Source organism: Aspergillus brasiliensis (assembly GCF_001889945.1).
Source record: "Aspergillus brasiliensis CBS 101740 unplaced genomic scaffold ASPBRscaffold_5, whole genome shotgun sequence".
Taxonomy (NCBI): domain Eukaryota; kingdom Fungi; phylum Ascomycota; class Eurotiomycetes; order Eurotiales; family Aspergillaceae; genus Aspergillus; species Aspergillus brasiliensis.
This window is the reverse complement of record NW_027137446.1, coordinates 2013499-2030823: the sequence shown is the minus strand read 5'-3', so window position 1 is coordinate 2030823 and position 17325 is coordinate 2013499. Positions and strand designations below refer to the sequence as shown.

Here is a 17325-nt window from a genome sequence, read left to right as displayed (position 1 = left end):
GCCCAACAACTCTCCGAAGATCCGTTCCACTCGCAACAGCAACCCTTGATGACAGGTGAAAACGCGGACCTCTAATGAACCGCCAGGTCGATGCCCATGTTGTATGCGCAGTCGACAGACAAAACTTGAGTTAGTGTAAATGGTTGAGACGTGTGTAGTGAAGCGCCAGAACACATTGGCGTACCACTAGACAGCGTTGAAATGTTGTGACCTTTCCCTTGATAAGAAAAGGATGGGAGAATGTGAAGAAGCAAATTGCGCTTGTTGAATCTCTCTGTCTTCTCGATAAGTCACCAATCGCTCCTGGAGATTATATCGCCCCAGAATATGCCAAATCAAACGATGCGTTGGTAGAATAACAGGTAAGCCACCTTGTTGTCTCGAGATCCGTAGCGTCCAAGGGGAGTTCGGACGCCGGAAGACGGTGCTGAAGCTGCACCTGAGGTGGATTTCTTGCTTGAATGACCGCTGGCGCCGTTTACCTGGCTCCAGCCCCTCTCGTTATCGGACTGCTCCAGGTCGTCCTGATCAATATGGTCAAAGATGTTAACGTTCGGGCCGTCGCGCTTGTGTTGCTCAAGCGCCGCCGCGAGAACCTTGGGGTCTTCCTCGCCACCGGCCTGCGCAACATCCTCACTCCGAACTCGACGAATAAGAGTATCGTCCAAACGGATCCATTCGCGTCCATCTTGACGACGGACATCGACGGTGTAGTGACCGCCGCTAGCGTTCTTGCCGTGATGGTAGATGACACCGACGAGGCGATACTTGGGCAGACCACCTTGTGCCATCATGATATTGCGCTTGTTAGGTGGGAAAACCTCGCGAGGAATCTCCAGGTCGAGCGGATATCCAACCTTTTTCCAGATCTTCTGGGTGCCTCTGGTCACACTGTCGTATTGGAATCGCTTCAGATGAAGGATAAGAACTGGCGGCATAGTTTCAAGGAAAATCTGTTTGGTGGCTGTGACATTAGGACCGCGGGAAGAATTGAAGTCTCCTTGAATGCTTTCCGGCTTAGTAAGTCCTTTGAGAGCATCAACGATATTATTGATTTCAGGAGCTCCAATGTCAAGCTGAAGCGGCTGGTAGGGCTCGAGGGTCACAGAAGTCTTGTTTCCAGGCACCCTGAACTCCGAACGGATCTTTCCGCCGAATATCTTCGTAATTGGCGATTCCAGAGCGATATGGCCAGATGAGCGCGTGACGGCCGCCTTCTGTTTGTGACCAACCTCCAACCAGCCATCGCCGGACTCTTCATTTGCAACCTCTGCCTCGGGGTTTGGAGGGGCCGAAGCAGTTACAGGTGCATCCTTTGCGGCACGATTGCACTCTTCGTGCATCTCTTCTAATAGGAAGCCCAGAAACTCTTGAGCATCTTGCTGGTGGCCTCTCTGTATTCATGAATCACGTACGTATTAGCTCGCAAGGTTCCGTAAACTAGGCATGGGAACACACTTACCCGCATGTCCCGAAAGCGTGGCAATTGCCTGATAACCTCGTAGACAAATTCAGGGATGAAGGATTCGCCGTAATCCTCGAGCTCGTTTGGTTTCAACCTCAACTTGAGCTGTTCCTCGGTGTGTGCAGCGTCAATGATACGGAACTCTCTCATAAACATGATCCTTCACAGGTATTAGTGAAACTTTCCAAGCAAGACAGAAAACAATGAAGAACTGAGAATCGGAAAGGTCAATCCACTCACATTGCGTCGATCATCGGAAAGTCGCTGTTGAAGCTGTGGGACGCCCTCCGTCCAATGTGATCCAAGAATTGGTAAAAAGGCACGCAGGAAACCAAGATTTGAAGCACCTAAAGTAAAGTGATTAGCTAGTAGCACTTCGCGCTGGCACCTCGAAGATACATACAGAGTTCATGTAGCACATATTACCGGTGTTCACAAGTCCTCTGGGTTGGAGGAAGGCAACTTTTTCACTATACTGCGACACGTCTTCTCCTAGTGTGGTCAAGACGTCGGCCAAAGTCTCATTCTTGGGCTTGATAACACCATTTGACACAACTGGGGATGCGTTGGGAGCACTCGCTGCTTTAGCAAGTGCTTTTGACCGGACCAAATCCGCCCACGACTTGGGCACTGCAGGTGCAGGCGAGGCCTGCTTGACAGATTCCTCAGACTTATCCTGGGACAATTCCTGACCATCCTCGTTTGTCTTCTCCTGAGCTGTGCCGCCCACACTGACCGACTTGGGCGTTTCCGACGAGCGGCTCGAATCATCCTTGGTAGCCTGACGAGGAGTGCTAGGCGCGGGAACGACTGGGACGACGGGAACTACAGGAATAGTCGGCTTGGTTCCCTTGGACTGCGACTGAGGACGCAGAGGGAGGTTCTGCGCAACTGAAGATGGGGTTGTGGGCTGTGTCGAATTCGCAACTGATGGCGCGGCAGACAAAGTCGGTGTTTGGGGTTCCGACGGCGACTGTTCCGGTTCTAGCCTTTGGACTTCAGTTCGTCTCTCGGGCTGGCCAGTCCGGTGAGACTCCTTCGTAGGAAGCTCGACGGAAACAGATGACGTAGGGAGAAGACGGCTTTTCCTACGCCTGCCCGGAATCCGAGCAGGGAAAGGGTGGTCGGGGACGGAGAGCCAAGGTAGCTGGGGATCGATGTCAGGAGGAATATTGAGTGTGTGCCAATCTATGTTTAACTTACCGGTGGGCGGAAAGGCTCCCTGGGCTCTGGAGCAACTTTTGCAGGTGCAGGAGCGGGGGACGATGACACAGCGGGACTCAGTGCTGGGTGCACGGGAACAGTGGCAGGAGACTGTCCCTGAGTAGTAATAGGCAAAGGTGGAAGTCCGACAGGCGGAGACATGGTGCTTTGTAACGGAGTGGAGGTCCTCGGCTGCATGGGAAGAGACGGCGGAGGGATAGGGGCCGGCGCCAGCATAGGCTGAGAGGGAGGATAGCTGGACACATACATCGGTGGTGCGTAAGGGTGTTGGTATGGGCGTGGAGGGAGCTGCATGGCCGGATAAGTTGGGTACCAATGAGGGTATTGCTGGGGCGAGTATGCGGCCGGAGGAGGGTGGCCGGTCATATGGGGATGGTACCCCATGTAGGCGGGAGGGGATCGCATGTTGGGAGGAGCTGCAGTGTAAGGAACATCTTGCTGTCGACGAGGAGTAGGCATGGGTGGCTGCCCATGGGGCATTGCGGGCATATGATGGTTCATCATGTCCAGGCAGTCGGGGAGTCGCCTTGACTATTCAGCCACGCGTTGCCTCAATGGGAGCCATACGAGGTCAAGAAGCGAAAGAAAGTAGACTGGGGGGCGAGCACCGGTCTAAGCGGCCATCCTAACGCCCCAGGCGGGATACTGGAAGCTAAGATGAGGTAATTGTAGGTCGAAGCTTGGCGTCTATTTGTGCTCGAAGGATCAGCGTGGTGTACGACGTAAGTTGGACGTTGCGCAAAAGATCGGGGAAGGGTTGGTTGGGCGAGACGTGGTACGAACCTTGTGCAGAACGCGGGGTCAAGCTATAAGGATGAAATGCGAGGTCGGAGGGGTTAAGAAGAAGGCCAGTAAGACAAGAAAAGTGGGTGGTGAAGAAAGAGGCAAAGGGCCGGACAGCACAATCGGGGGGAAGTGGGTGGATTGCTGGAGCTGAGATGGATGATGTTTTTTTGGCGGACGGCACGTGCCTGAGGCTCCGCTGCGGCAGGATCACCGGCCCTGGAGTTTCATCAACCAAACCCAACAGAGCCTCACCAGATGATAGCTACCTTCATTTTTGGATTCGGGAATTCGAAATATTTCTAATGATGGTGACAGGCAGGCTTATAGTATTACACTCCGAGTAGTATAATTAGGAGACTTCTCATATTCCCCAGGCCTCCCACAGATCAATATTCTCCTGGCAGCGTTATTTTCCGAAATAGGAAAGAGAGCTAAGTTACTAGCACCTTCTATCTGGAACGACGCGTGGTGACCGTCAAAGAGTCCAACGAAAGAGGTTCCTCTATCTAGCTGTTTATCATTTTTATCTAGTTGTTGTAATTGGTACACATATGTAGCCATCATCAAATTCCGTAGAAAAACACTTTCGACTCCTGACCCATGCTCTTCCCAGAATGTATCTGCAAACAACCTCCCCACACATGATTATAACATAATATTCGTAAGTATAGTTGAGAAAATCCACAAACGACCGTATAAATAAAAAAAATTGTAAACGACAAAGTATATCGCGAGAATCTGATGGATGAAGACGCACAGATAGTTGCACCTTCTACGCCCCTCTTTGAATATTGGTCGACATGAGTGTAATCTTCTTATTCTTCTTCTTTTTCCCGCCAGAGGAAGAGGCCGGAGTGTTTGCCTCAGCAGCCGACTGTGCCATGAGCTCTCTTTCTTGCTGGGCCCACAGCTCCTCCTCCCAGCCCTGCAGCCAGCCATCGGCAGGGCCTTGGGAGCTCGACGGAGCTGCTAGTGTCGGAGGGGCAACTGTTCCCCACACTGTACGAGATCCGGGGGGACTTGAGGAGGGAGGAGGAGGGGATGTAGAGGAAGATCCCATATCAAAGCCAGAAGGCTCGCCAGCAGAGCCCGATAATGGCTGAAAATCGCGTTCGGAGAAGGGAGGTTCTTCAACGGCCCCAATGCTAGGCCTCTTCCGGCGCGCTGCTGCCCAGCGCTTTTCATCCTCTTCCTTCTCCGCGCGAATGCGATCCTTCTCTTCTCGCACCTCTTTCTCTTTATTGCGCTTCCGTCTCTTTTCAGTTTCTGACTTGAAAGTCTCTAACACCTCCGGCACGACTACATCTCTCCAATCACACTCGAGAAAATTCACCTCACAACCTTGCGGAAGGTGGCTGAGATACTTGACTCGTTTGCGTAGCTCGTCATCCACGATATGACCGCTCGAAATACGCTCAACTCTGGGCAGAATGGTGGCCGGGAAAGAAGAATAGTCACCAAATGCAGCTTTCAAGATGCGGATATCCAAGGGCGAAAGATAGAATTGAGGTAGAGCTTGGTAGAAGAAGAACGCATGGTCAGATGTCGTAGGGCCTCGCTTTGAGGGCACGTTGTTTCTGCCTTGTCCGGGATCCCTCTTTTTCTTTTTTAGGGCAGAAGTGGCATTCAGGTCAACCTGTCCCAAAGCCTCGGTTGTACGATCCACATCGTTGGACGTCTCCGGGGTGGAGGCCGAACCGGGCCCTGTATCCGACGCGGGAATGGATTCCGCAGACGAACTTTGGCCCGACTTGATTGCATGCTGCGATGCGTACATAGCAGCAACTTCCTCTGGTGGTGAGTGTGCGGCGACAGGCTCTTTTGGCTCCTGGCTTGGGGCAGACTGTCGCACAACCTCCGGTGGGTTCCCTATACCTTCTATCTTGGATTTGGCATCTGCAATCGCTGCGACTGCCTTCCGTGTCCAAGTAGTATCATCCCCAAATAGAAGCTCATCCTCGAGCTCCTGCCTGCGGAGCTCATCAATCTCAATGTCATATTGTTCTTTCATATAGTCTTCACCTCCTTTCATTATACGCGCGTAGTCTGCCACTTCCGCAACATGGTACCATGGAACATCCTCATCTGGCGCAATAGCCTCAGCTCCATCCCGTGGCAGTGCTAAAGTGCTTCCGGGCTCCCGTTTCACAAGCCTTAGCACGACATCACCCCCCTCGAATGGGAGGTCCCCTTCTTGGCCACGAAACCATCGCACAGGCCGAGTTTCCGAAATGTATACGGAGTCCCAACAAATGGGACACTTCTTCCATCGTGGCTTCTTCTCGGGAACCGGGTTTTCCTCCTCAGTCGAATGCATGTAACGAATCAAACAAGGAAGGCAGAATATGTGACCACAACGAGCCATTCGCGGCGCTACCGGCGTGGACAGACAAATGGGGCAACTGGCTGACTGTGTCTGCGCGGATACCAAGACCTGCATGACTGAATCCCAGTCTAGGTGGACATCAGCATTGGCCGCTTGTGCGTGATAGTTGCGATTCGGTGTCACGATAAAGCGATAGTTGGCATGGACGTAGCGGGATTTGTCCATGACATGGTAGCCAGAACCCGGACCCCAAGACGTATAGCGGCGAGTATTACGGGGCGGAGGATGGTACTGAGGACGAGGGGGGAGGGAGAAGTTCATCAGATGAGTGATGGACGTCTGTCCTTTGCGACTGGTCGTGGATCTCATGATGGCCTGGGGAGACAGACAGGTCAGTGAACAGATCCAGAAAAGCCATGATGATAGTCCTAGTGAGTGATTGCAGCCACACTGTTCCCACTTCTACAACCCCCAGATCATCTTGCATGCGCAGGCCCCTCGAGTATCTTATGTAAGCCCTTCGCGTATATGATATCCAGAGGATCTCAAGGAGGCTTCCTAAGGCTCTGCGCATAAGGCATCACAAAGAGCATGAGGTAGGGCTGAGACAAGGGAGGGAAGTATGGCAGTATAGTGTGGCTCGAGGGAGGATCGTGTAGCTGTAGCCGCTCCCTAGACTTCGAGACACGTACCGATTCGCTATAATCCTCATCATCTAGCAACCTAGGGCGCCTCTGTCGTTTATGCTGATTCCTGAGAGCCTGGTTGTTCCTAGGAGTGCCAGAGTTCCTAGCCTGAGATGTCAATCCAGCTCCAAAGCTGCCAGAACCTCCCGGGCGCCGCTGAGACCGCGGAGAGCCGCTATCGAATGACGATGGAGTAAATGTCGCAGAGGCTGGCTGACTTGGAATGTTCACCGCTTTCATAGATGTGGTAGGGATCTGACTAGGATTGCCCGACATTATTCACTCTGCCCTTAAAGGTAAAGGCGTGAAAGTACCTTTGTATGGCGGGGTCAGAAAAAAGCAGTTATGAAGGAAATTGCGGAGATATGACTAGAGTTGCGGTACAGCCTCCCACTGAGGGAGGTAGGGGGTTGTAATTGAGCAAGAAAACTTTAAACAATGAATTTAAAGAGAAGGGCTACAAAAGCCCCAAGGGCAGCACCAGGAGAGGAGAAGCACCAGAACCCTGAAGCTTCCCCTACTGTGTAAATTAGCAGAGGCAGAGGCAGAGCGGAAGAGGAGAGACAGATTGAGGGAGGGGCGAGTATGTCATGCCTTGGCGGCCGACCGGAGCCTCAGGCACGTGCTGTACGGCAGGCGATTAAGGCACGGGTTTCACTCGATACTCCGTACCATGTTCGTACCGTGTACTCCGTACGAGAAGTAGATATACCCACAGCTCTTCCGCCAAAGCACACGTATCTGCCACACCCTATTGACACCCCTATTTACCAAATCATGATGATATTCATACAAGTATTGCTGGACTCGTCTCAAATAATGCATGTAGCTATATGTGGGATCAATTGATGACTATGTTGCTAATACTAAAATGCTGCTCTTCCTGTCTGTTCTGTTGGTAAAATTATGGATGGTGCCAGCGGGCCATGACCCCTACTGTGTAACTAGTAGTAGTTACTTAGTACTGCGCAGTTATTGATCAATCAATCTGTTCGCCTATGATAGTCCGTGCTTTATGTTGGACCCTTTGCCCCTTTCATTATTGTGGGATTGTACAAGCCCTCCACGGGAGTCGTTGGTTGCGGTAACAAGCTCCAGGGCCGATGATCCTGCCGCAGCGGGCAACGCACCCACTCCCTTTTAGTGCCATCCCCATCTGAATGTTGTTGTTGTTCTTCCTTGCGACCGCCTAAAGATTCTCCCTCATCTCCCTAACCTTCTTCTCGCGTCAATTGCGCCCATTCTTCTCTCCACTTATACTCGAACAATTATAGAACCCTTGGCCTGAGGCCTCTTATGGTCAGCACACAATGACCGTCACTCGATCCCAAACGGGGAAAACCCCAAAGTAAGTCACTCAGCCGCGCAAGGGGAGTGAGAGTTCATGGGAGGAACGAGAAGGCACGATGGACCAGGGACCGAGTGAGGAACCCCAGTCGTGAATTACCTTCCCTTCGGTCAACCACAATCGCGCTTCGCTTGCGAGCCTTGCCTTCTGCTTGATGTATTCGTCTTTAGCTTACCAGTCGATCAATCTCTCTAGGAAAATGGAGCGGCCCGGCTTCATCGAGACACCTGGCCGCCGAGTAACCCGCAGCAGCAGTGCCAGACTGTCAGAGGAGCCTTCCGACTCAACAGCTGACGGATCGAAGTCGACAACCCGGAGACGCACTTCTGTCAAGATCAAGACTGAACCTGTGGAGGAAGAATCAAGGCCATTTGCGACCAATGGTCACACCGAAGGTTCTGATGTCAAGAAGGCTCGCATTGTGGATGGGTGGGAAGAGGGGAAAGACCCCAAAGTCGACTACAGTGGCCACTTTGAATTTGGTGGCTCCTTCGGTGTAGCGTCCATGATGATCGGATTTCCGCTACTGATGTACTACATGTGGATTGGTGCCACCTACTACGATGGCAAGTTTCCTCGCCCCGCCGAAGGACAAAGTATGTCGGACTTCTTCGCGCATTTGGGACACCTGGTATACGAAGGTGCGTTCCCGTCTCTCAAGGCTTGGACGATCTACTGGGTGTTCTTCATCTTCGAGGGCATCTGCTACCTCCTTCTCCCGGGTATTACGGTGATGGGTCGTCCTCTGCCGCACTTGGGAGGCAAGCAGCTGCCATACTACTGCTCTGCTGTTTGGTCCTTCTACACCACTATCGCACTGGCCACCTTGCTTCATGTGACTGGTATCTTCAAGCTGTATACTATCATTGACGAGTTCGGCCCTCTCATGAGCGTCGCTATCCTCTCTGGATTCCTTGTTGCTTTCGTGGCCTACTTTTCGGCATTGGCACGCGGGGCGCAACATCGCATGACCGGGCACCATGTCTACGATTTCTTCATGGGTGCCGAGCTCAACCCCAGAATGTTTGGGATTTTGGACTTCAAGATGTTCTTTGAAGTTCGCCTTCCTTGGTATATCCTGCTCTTTGTTACCTTGGGTGCCGCGGCCAGACAGTATGAAGTCTATGGCTACGTCTCTGGAGAAGTTGGCTTCCTTCTCATGGCGCACTTTCTGTACGCGAACGCCTGCTCTAAGGGTGAAGAGTGCATTGTGTCCACTTGGTAAGTACTTCCCGAAACCTGCGACAGCGTGTCACAGTCTGATTAGTTTGTAGGGATATGTACTACGAGAAATGGGGTTTCATGCTGATCTTCTGGAACCTCGCCGGTGTTCCCTTGAGCTACTGTCACTGCACAATCTACCTGGCCAACCACGACCCGGCCACGTACCACTGGAACCGCTACTTCCTCACATTCCTCTACGTCGCCTACCTCTTCGTGTACTGGGTGTGGGATACGACCAATAGCCAGAAGAACCGTTACCGCCAACAAGAGCGTGGAACCATGGTGTTTCGCAGCACTTTCCCTCAGCTGCCTTGGCAGACGCTGAAGAACCCCAAGACTATCACGGCTGAGGATGGGTCAAAGATCCTCGTCGACGGCTGGTGTAAGTGCCCCTCTCAACGTTTACCTTTCACGTCATACATTGCGCTAAACTCGATATTCTGCAGATGGCAAGGCTCGCAAGATCCACTACACCTGTGACCTGTACTTTGCCCTCAACTGGGGCCTCATTACTGGGTTCAACAGCCCATTCCCTTGGTTCTATCCTCTGTTCTTCGCCTGCATGATCACCCACCGTGCGATGCGCGATATCGAGCGTTGCCGGAACAAGTACGGCGAGGCCTGGAGGGAGTACGAGAGACAGGTTCCTTACCTGTTCATTCCGGTAAGTGAACTGCTTAGTGATGATGATGTAGACCAAAAGCTGACATCTATGGCTAGTATGTGTTCTAAGCGTCTCGATGCACCAGCCCAACCCTCACAGCGGACTTCAGGGATTCTACGTCTCCTAGTCAGGGCTGCAGGTAGGGCCTTGCCATTCATAAGCTTCACTGCTTTGTTTTATTTTATCATATCTGGTTGTAATCTCTTTGATTTGCTCGGTCAATACACTCGAGCCATGTGGCTTGAGTACGCCGGAGTACATGCATTATGTCTTGATTGTAGTTCTGCATGAGGATATTCCCTCGATTGTTGCATTTTACCTTTCTCTATCAAAATTATGAACATTCCATGTACATTATTAGATTGTTCTTCTTATTTTCCTTTCCATTCGGCTCCTTTTGCTTCTCCTTTCATGTATCCCCGAGGCTAATCGCAACCATGGGTACCATGCACATCAATGTATCCTAGTTAATACCAGACCGCTATCCTATCATCAATCTGTATCTCAAAAAAAGTACATTTTACACTCCACTAAATTTTATTATTAATGCAACGGTAGATTTCAACATTGTGTTCTCAATACCTTCCCCCCAACACCAAAATCACATGACTACCCCTCCATTTCCGGGAATCTTATCGCAAAGTATCAGTCCCAACAACAACTAAGCCCCTCCATAACGCTCTATTCGGGATAGAACGCTTCAATTGTCGATCTGGTGCTTGCCCTGAGCCCCCCTAGACATTGAACAAATCATTATTACTCCCTATCTACGACAATTCCCCACCCTGAGCCACCATGTTGATCCAGGAATCCTTCCATGACGTGCCGACCAAGGCGGACGGCAGTGGAACTATGCGTATGTTATCCATTGATAGGTTCAATTTTTCTCTTTTTCGAGATTTACTTATTGCCCACCAGTAGCTACTACTACATACTAAGGCACTCTTAAAACATATCATTCAAGTGGTCATTGCTGATTCGGTTCCCCAATCCAGGTATTTACGTCTTTCACCCTACTATTCCCGGGTATCCTAAGGCGCGGTTCCCTGGTGTAGTTGTGTTTAGTGAAATCTACCAAGGTAGGTTGTGAACTTGATCTCTCAAGTACTAGAAATAGGAAGATTTCCTATGATGAGAGAAGGTGTTATTTATTGATAAATACCTATACATATAGTCACTGGCCCCGTCGCGCGATTTGCTCGCCAAATCGCCGGTCAGGGATATATCTGCGCGGCGCCTTCGAGCTATCATGAGTTCACGGGCCCGGAGCCGTTGAAGTATGATGCTGAGGATACGGATAAGGGGAATCAGTGGAAGATTAGTAAGGTGAGTAACTTAACTTACGCCTGTCATTCTGTTTACAGTGTGAATTCTGGTGAAACATGGAAAAGGCCATGCTGAGGGATTTTTTTTATGATAGAAAATCGCGGCTTACGATGAGGACGCCTCATTGTGCGTCGACTATCTTCTGTCACTTCCCACGTGCAATGGCCGTGTAGGTGCGACGGGTATGTGCCTTGGTGGACATCTGGCGTATCGCTGCGCGTTGGACAGCCGCGTGAAAGCGGCGGTGTGCTACTTTGCCACGGACATCCATAGTAAGACGTTGGGGCTGGGGAAGAGTGATGACAGTTTGGCCCGGGCGGGGGATATCAAGGGCGAGATGCTCATGGTGAGATAGGATCCCCTTCCCTTCCCTTTCCTTCCCATTTGATTTTCAGTCCGCTTTGCACGCGGCGTGAGGGAATGAAAGTGCTAACGGGGAGGATTGTTCGTGTGTGTTGTCGCAGATCTTTGGAAAGAATGATACCCATGTTCCGCCCGAGGGAAGGGATTTGATCCGCAAGACCCTTCATGACAAGGGAGTCTTGTTCAGCTTTTACGAGGTGGCTTGGGCTCAACGTAGGTTCTCCATTGGTTTCCTGTTTAGGAAGGGGGAAGTACTAGAAGGGTTGTGCTGACAAGGGTTCAATAGATGCCTTTATTCGCGATGAGCTCAGCAAGGGACGGTATGACCCTGCCATTACCAAGGTGTGCTTTGAGATGTTGCTGGAGTTGTTCGGGCGGACGCTGAAGCTGGATCTGGGAGAGCATGATGGGAAGGAGTTGAAGATTGAAGACGTGTGCTAGAGGATGCGATCTGCGGACTCTGTGCAGTAGGTGGGTGGGTGGATGATAGTATCAATAGGCAACGACGATATATCGGAAAATTGAATCGGTGTGACGACTTCATCATCTGGCCACCATGTATGGCATAGACGGCATTCTCCGTCCTGCAGAGGAGTCTTTCCTACTATCTTACAAGGGCAATGTTGCTCTCTGAACCTCCCTCTGAACCTCCCTTTGGACTTTTCCTTTGTAGTATGATCGATTGGATATGCCACAGGTAAGGTATGGATGGATGCAAGGGCGAGCAGACAGATGAAAGATACATCCTCTGGCTGATGGCCCCTTCCGAGGGGACCAGCGGGGCGCACACAGTGGCTGAGAGCCTCCATAGGACGAATGAGATGGGTGAGATTTAGTAGTTGAGCGGTACATGCATGTTACTACAGAGAACACGAAAATGCTATGCAATTGAGCGCCAGCATTAAATAGTAGTTTCCGGGAAGCAAAAGTTTTTGGATCATGCTGACCGACAGTGGTGAGTGTGGCTGGGGGGCCCTGCAGGCGTCATTCGGCCAAGGAACCGCGCGGGTAAGACACATCATACTACAGTAGAAGAAGGATGGAAGAAGATCGCAGCGGCACTTCACATCCGGATTTCATGCAAGATCGATCAAGCCCCAGAAAATGTTGCCTGTCACTGCTATTCTTAGCCCGGACAGTACGTAAGTATGTAGCGAGTTCTTGCCATGATTCATGACAAGACTAGGACGCGGGTTGAGGGCGGAACCAGAATAGAAAATGGAGAAAACCTCAGGACAGCCCGAGCCATGGATGGCGAAATGAAGAACATGATCCATGGTACTGAAGGGCAGCTCTGGATATGTTTTCCACAGGGGGTTCAAACTTTGATGAAATCAAAACCAGGGGGTTGTGTAGTGTTCAATGAATGGTTTTGTTTGTTAGTTGGTTAGTATAGGCATAGATAGCCAAGGCGCTGTCTCTGTTCACAACTTCAGACTCTACCAGCCGCATGAAGTAATTCCCGCCTCAGCCTATCTGGTTCCTGGATCTGCTGTGCTTTAGCTGCAGGGTTTTGGACGGACAATGCCTTATTTAGGGGCCATTCGTTGGCTGTGGATGGCGTCGCGCAACGGGCCTTCTTCCCTCTGGGTCTTAGCTGAGTTAGACTGGCTGGTGGGATGCACTCGCGCTGCCTATCATCGTGAGCCGAAAGATCTTCCATTCAACGCTAACCCGCGCCAAACTGGAACTAATTCCATCATTCCTGGACGCTCTGATTTCCAGCACAGCAAAGCCATCTCGTGTGGACTTTAGACTAGACTAGACACTAACCTCACTTGCTGTACTAGTTATTATCTCTCCATCATTTCCCCTCCCCTTCTTCCTTTCTCTCTCCCTCTCTCTCTCTTACTCTTTCTTCCGACGCTTTTCGCCCGAACAGCGTGGCTCAGCATCTTCTTCTCCTTCTCGTTCTGCTTCCCCTCCTCACTCCGTTGTCTCTGTCTTCTCTCTTTCTCTCTATTCGCATCCCAATCGTTCATCCTCTTACACAGTCGTCTATCCTGTGTATGACTTCGTTACTTATTCGATAATTCGGCACTGCTGTTTCCCGTCCCCCCACATACGTACTAAAATACTACACATACCCACTCGGCCCTACAGAACATCCACTTGCGCCGGTGTTTGAGATTATCGCTTTTACGGTTCTTTGGCTCACCTCACACATCCGTCTCCCTCGAATTGCTGATAATTATCTACTCTTCCTTTCCCGCCTTCCGGCTCCTCAAGTCTTCCAATCTCCCGATCAACTCGCTCCATCTTTTCCCGCTTTCTTTCAATTGTCCGACTGCACGTTGAATTGTGAACCCGGCCTCTCAGGCCCTCCCTCTCCTGGTCTCTCTTCCTGTCTTCCTTTCCCTTTTCCTGTCCAGCCTCTCTCTCTCTCCCCCCCTGTTGGCCCCGTTCTTCCCCCCGTTATTCTCATGCGAGACCTCCCACCCTGTTAAGAATTAATTCTTATTGTTCCTTATCGCCCTACTGTGTAATCATAATTGGTGCCCTTTTGTTCCCACATTCCAGATCTGCAGCGGAGCCATCGTGACCGACGTGGGTCCGCCGAACTCGATCGAATTGTTCACCGTCACCACCACCACCACCACCATCTGACCACGCCTACTCTCCGTGACCTTTGTTGCATGGTGTCGCGCTTCGTGCCTCTTTAGCCATGGGTTCGACACAGTTTGGCAATTTCAACGTGGGTTTGCGATTGATCTATCGTTGGCATCTGCCAGTATATCGAAGAGGCTGACCGTGAATGATCTGCATGTGCAGGACTTTTGTCGAGATTCCACACTGCCCGTCTGCAATGTACGTTTTCCTCATTTTACTTTATCCCCAGTTTCCTTTTCTGTTTCTGTCATCGGCTGTCAATACTCAATTGATACATTCCATGTGGCTGACCATGTGCTTCCGATAGCTCTTTGTCTCCAACAACCAACCCCCTAATGAAGCATACGGAGGATGCCCGCTTCACGGTATCGAGCTCAGCGATAATCGCTACCTCAGCAACCTAGGTATGACATACCCCGGACATGCTCATGGTAGACTTCAAGGCGCTAATCTAAGCAGGCTCTATTCTTCTCGCGTTCATTTCTATCCTAGTATCGCTATTCCTACTATTTAGGTCGGATCGCAAACGGGCGGCAGTCGGAAGGAGGTATGCAACAAATGATCGGACAAGGGAAGAAAGAGAGGAGATGCTGATCGGAATAGGGAAATGCAAATATTCTTGCTGGCATTTATCGTCGTCGAAATCTGCGAGATCTTCTCTGTGGGCGGCTTTCCTCTGGATGCAGCAGTGCGCAAGGTTAGTCGCGCGACTCCTCACAAGGATTTGCTGTGTCTAATCAACATGCATAGGGCTTCTCGGCTGCACATGTAGCTGCAATTACCGCAACGTGCTGGATTCTCTTTCTGAATGCAGTGGTCGGCTATCAATTCCTCGACGACGGTACCCCGGCCTCAATCGGTCTTATTCTCGCCTCCGCCCTGGTTCTCTTTATCGGTACCGGCTATATTGCCCTGGATACGGCTTTCGACTGGACTGGTGAATTCGCGACGACGGAGGCAAACAATTATCGCAACATCGCCCTCTATGTGTTGTATCAACTCTTTCCTCTCATCTGCCTCGTCGCGTTCTACGTGTTAGAGACTATCCTAGTTCTTCGGATCTTGGGCGAAGTTCGACCGATGAGTACGTTTACAACCCGTTTTGAATGATCTTCCTGTGTTGGATCTGGCTCCCCTAACCTGTCTAATAGTCTACCTAACTGCTGCCGGCCTGTTATTCGCCATCGGACAAATCTTCGAATACGTGATTAGCGTTCACCTCTGCCAGGCCTCTAACAGCAAGATCAACGGCGCATTGTTTGAGACACTGTTCACACTTTTGGCAGTTGGTACGGTATGGAGCTTTTGGAGCAGCATCACTGAAGACGACTGGCCTATGCCGATTACAACCGGGGGTGCATACCATTAGAGCACTCAGCGTGGAAAACACCTACCCCCCATTAATACGCCCCTCACTCCCTCCCCTTATATCCGAATTGTTTATATTACTTCTCTACGATCCTTGCACATCGGTGCTTCGATACCCGCCCTTTGCTCTTCGCATACTCGACGCGTCCACGGAGTTTACGACGGGCTATGTTCTCGCCATCTTTTGTGATACCTTTTAACGTTTTATGATGTTTTTGATGCGACGTGGTGTGGTTTTATGCTTTGACTATGACTGATTCTTATCTACTGTGGGATGTGATCTACTTGCCCTGTTGACGAGTGTATGATCGCAGCCGGTACCTACCTATCTTTGGTTCTAATCTCTTGCTTCCAGCTAGATACCTATTTGCATTGTAATTAGTACGATGACGTTTACTTTCTTTACCAAATGATGAGGCGCATGGCCTCGGAATCTCGCCATCTGCAGTACTACATACCAGAACTCGGGTGCAAAGACGGGCGATATGATACTATCTATACCCCAAGAATTGCTACAGGAGAACTTCTCTAATACCTTATACGGCAGCATTAAGATAGTAATGGTAATAAATACACGCGCTGTACTATCGGCAGTGACAACACATTTCAGGAAGGACAGGACAAAAAAAGAAGATAATAGTAGTTATGTACATAAACTCCCGCAGGTTACACGCGGAGAATTTCCCCACGAGCCCCCTCCAGACCAGGACTTTTCTTCGATGAGACATATATAATATGCATCATGTATGCAGCTAGCTGCAAGTCCACCGCGACTTCTCTATGTTTATATCGACCTCAACCTCGACTTTGAACTTGAATCACGGGGAAATCAGGAAAGAGAGAAAGTGTGTGTGTGTGTGTGTGTGTGTGCAAGACGGGGCAGAGGAGAGGGATGGAGGTGGAGTGATGTAAGAAGATAAACACATCCAGACCATATACAACATTGCGAATACCGTTCTCTTCAGCGAAGAACCAGACAATAAAAAAGAGAAATGAAGAGAACCAGGACACGAAAGGAGAATAGAAAGGTCCTCACCAAATAAAACTAAACATATATATCTAAACCACCCCCAAATCACATCACACCATTCCCTCTCTTTTCCCCCGAATAAAGTATATAAATAAAGCGAAACTCTCAACCCCCCTAATTTACAACCTCACCTTGACATCCACACAGGGCAACGTCCATTCCCTCCTCCCCAAAAGACTCCTCAACCACTCCAGCCCAATACCCGTCCACTCATCTTGCGCGGAAGTCGTCGTTGTCGTCGACGACGCGGCTAATGTTCCATTCAGAGCGAGTCTGCGTTGCGCTTCTTCGACGACGGCGCCGGCGAGGGCCTTGGTGGTACTGTTGACGGTTTCGAAGACGTAGCTGGCGAGGGTGTCGTTGATGGATGTACTTGTTGTGGTGTCTAAGGATGTGGTTGTTGAGTAGCGCGGAGAGAACCAGTCACCGCGGAGATCGAAGAAACATTTGTCGGACCAGTGGCAGGAGGAGATGAAGAGGATGAGAAGTAACGCGGAGCAGTAGATGCAGGGACGGTGGAGGATGTAGGTTAGGGTGACGAAGGAGATGATGAAGAGGGGAGAGGCGTTCGTTGGGATAAAGAGGAGGGGAAGCCAGCTATTATCATTCATTGTATTGATTAGTATGTATGATCTTGGGAGATCCGTGAGGTAGAGGTGATTTGCTTACCTCCGTAGACAGAACATGGTGCCGGTCGTGGGTTTGTGGTGGTGGTGACGGTGATGTTAATGGTGGTTAGATAGTGGTTGGTGAGGTATTCGGCAATGATGTCGATCGACGATAAAGTGGTTTGGTTGAGGGTCTCTGGCGCGGTGACAGGACGGTGAATTGGTGGCGAGGGAAGGAACCGGGTAAGATCCTAAGTAGAGGCACCTCGGAGATGAGGGAAATCTAGTGAATTGAGT

General features: G+C 50.6%; 7 protein-coding genes across 7 annotated transcripts; 3 read left to right on the top strand and 4 right to left on the bottom strand.

The window, feature by feature from the left end:
* Positions 1-335: 335 nt before the first annotated feature.
* Positions 336-3169, bottom strand: ASPBRDRAFT_123029 (mRNA-binding ubiquitin-specific protease UBP3; the record flags this gene model as incomplete). Its single annotated transcript, XM_067617562.1, has 5 exons — positions 336-1394; positions 1463-1625; positions 1706-1812; positions 1869-2612; positions 2669-3169. 5 exons carry the CDS (start codon positions 3167-3169, stop codon positions 336-338), a joined length of 2574 nt encoding a protein of 857 aa, XP_067480238.1.
* Positions 3170-3927: 758 nt separating this feature from the next.
* Positions 3928-6889, bottom strand: ASPBRDRAFT_42768 (RING-type E3 ubiquitin transferase MAG2). The gene is made up of 2 exons (XM_067624866.1): positions 6494-6889; positions 3928-6176 (listed from the first exon to the last, which is right to left on the bottom strand). The coding sequence occupies exons 1-2, from the start codon at positions 6761-6763 to the stop codon at positions 4248-4250; spliced, it is 2199 nt and encodes a 732-aa protein (XP_067480237.1). The 5' UTR covers positions 6764-6889; the 3' UTR covers positions 3928-4247.
* Positions 6890-7797: 908 nt separating this feature from the next.
* ASPBRDRAFT_54756 (uncharacterized protein) lies at positions 7798-11853 on the top strand (the record flags this gene model as incomplete). The annotated part of the gene is made up of 9 exons (XM_067627290.1): positions 7798-7835; positions 8031-9056; positions 9110-9441; positions 9506-9723; positions 10688-10802; positions 10898-11049; positions 11144-11395; positions 11514-11625; positions 11699-11853. The coding sequence occupies 9 exons, from the start codon at positions 7798-7800 to the stop codon at positions 11851-11853; spliced, it is 2400 nt and encodes a 799-aa protein (XP_067480236.1).
* ASPBRDRAFT_561771 (uncharacterized protein) lies at positions 11672-12400 on the bottom strand. The gene has a single exon (XM_067627508.1). The coding sequence runs from the start codon at positions 12219-12221 to the stop codon at positions 11850-11852; it is 372 nt and encodes a 123-aa protein (XP_067480235.1). The 5' UTR covers positions 12222-12400; the 3' UTR covers positions 11672-11849.
* A 116-nt stretch (positions 12401-12516) lies between these two features.
* Positions 12517-13191, top strand: ASPBRDRAFT_673575 (uncharacterized protein; the record flags this gene model as incomplete). The annotated part of the gene is made up of 4 exons (XM_067628875.1): positions 12517-12554; positions 12599-12728; positions 12815-12867; positions 12950-13191. The coding sequence occupies 4 exons, from the start codon at positions 12517-12519 to the stop codon at positions 13011-13013; spliced, it is 285 nt and encodes a 94-aa protein (XP_067480234.1). The 3' UTR covers positions 13014-13191.
* A 545-nt stretch (positions 13192-13736) lies between these two features.
* ASPBRDRAFT_561622 (chitin synthase export chaperone) lies at positions 13737-15633 on the top strand. The gene is made up of 7 exons (XM_067627505.1): positions 13737-14107; positions 14185-14220; positions 14330-14426; positions 14482-14569; positions 14626-14719; positions 14773-15106; positions 15174-15633. The coding sequence occupies exons 1-7, from the start codon at positions 14078-14080 to the stop codon at positions 15389-15391; spliced, it is 897 nt and encodes a 298-aa protein (XP_067480233.1). The 5' UTR covers positions 13737-14077; the 3' UTR covers positions 15392-15633.
* Positions 15634-16539: 906 nt separating this feature from the next.
* Positions 16540-17106, bottom strand: ASPBRDRAFT_195623 (uncharacterized protein; the record flags this gene model as incomplete). Its single annotated transcript, XM_067620887.1, has 2 exons — positions 16540-17017; positions 17090-17106. 2 exons carry the CDS (start codon positions 17104-17106, stop codon positions 16540-16542), a joined length of 495 nt encoding a protein of 164 aa, XP_067480232.1.
* Positions 17107-17325: the final 219 nt, after the last annotated feature.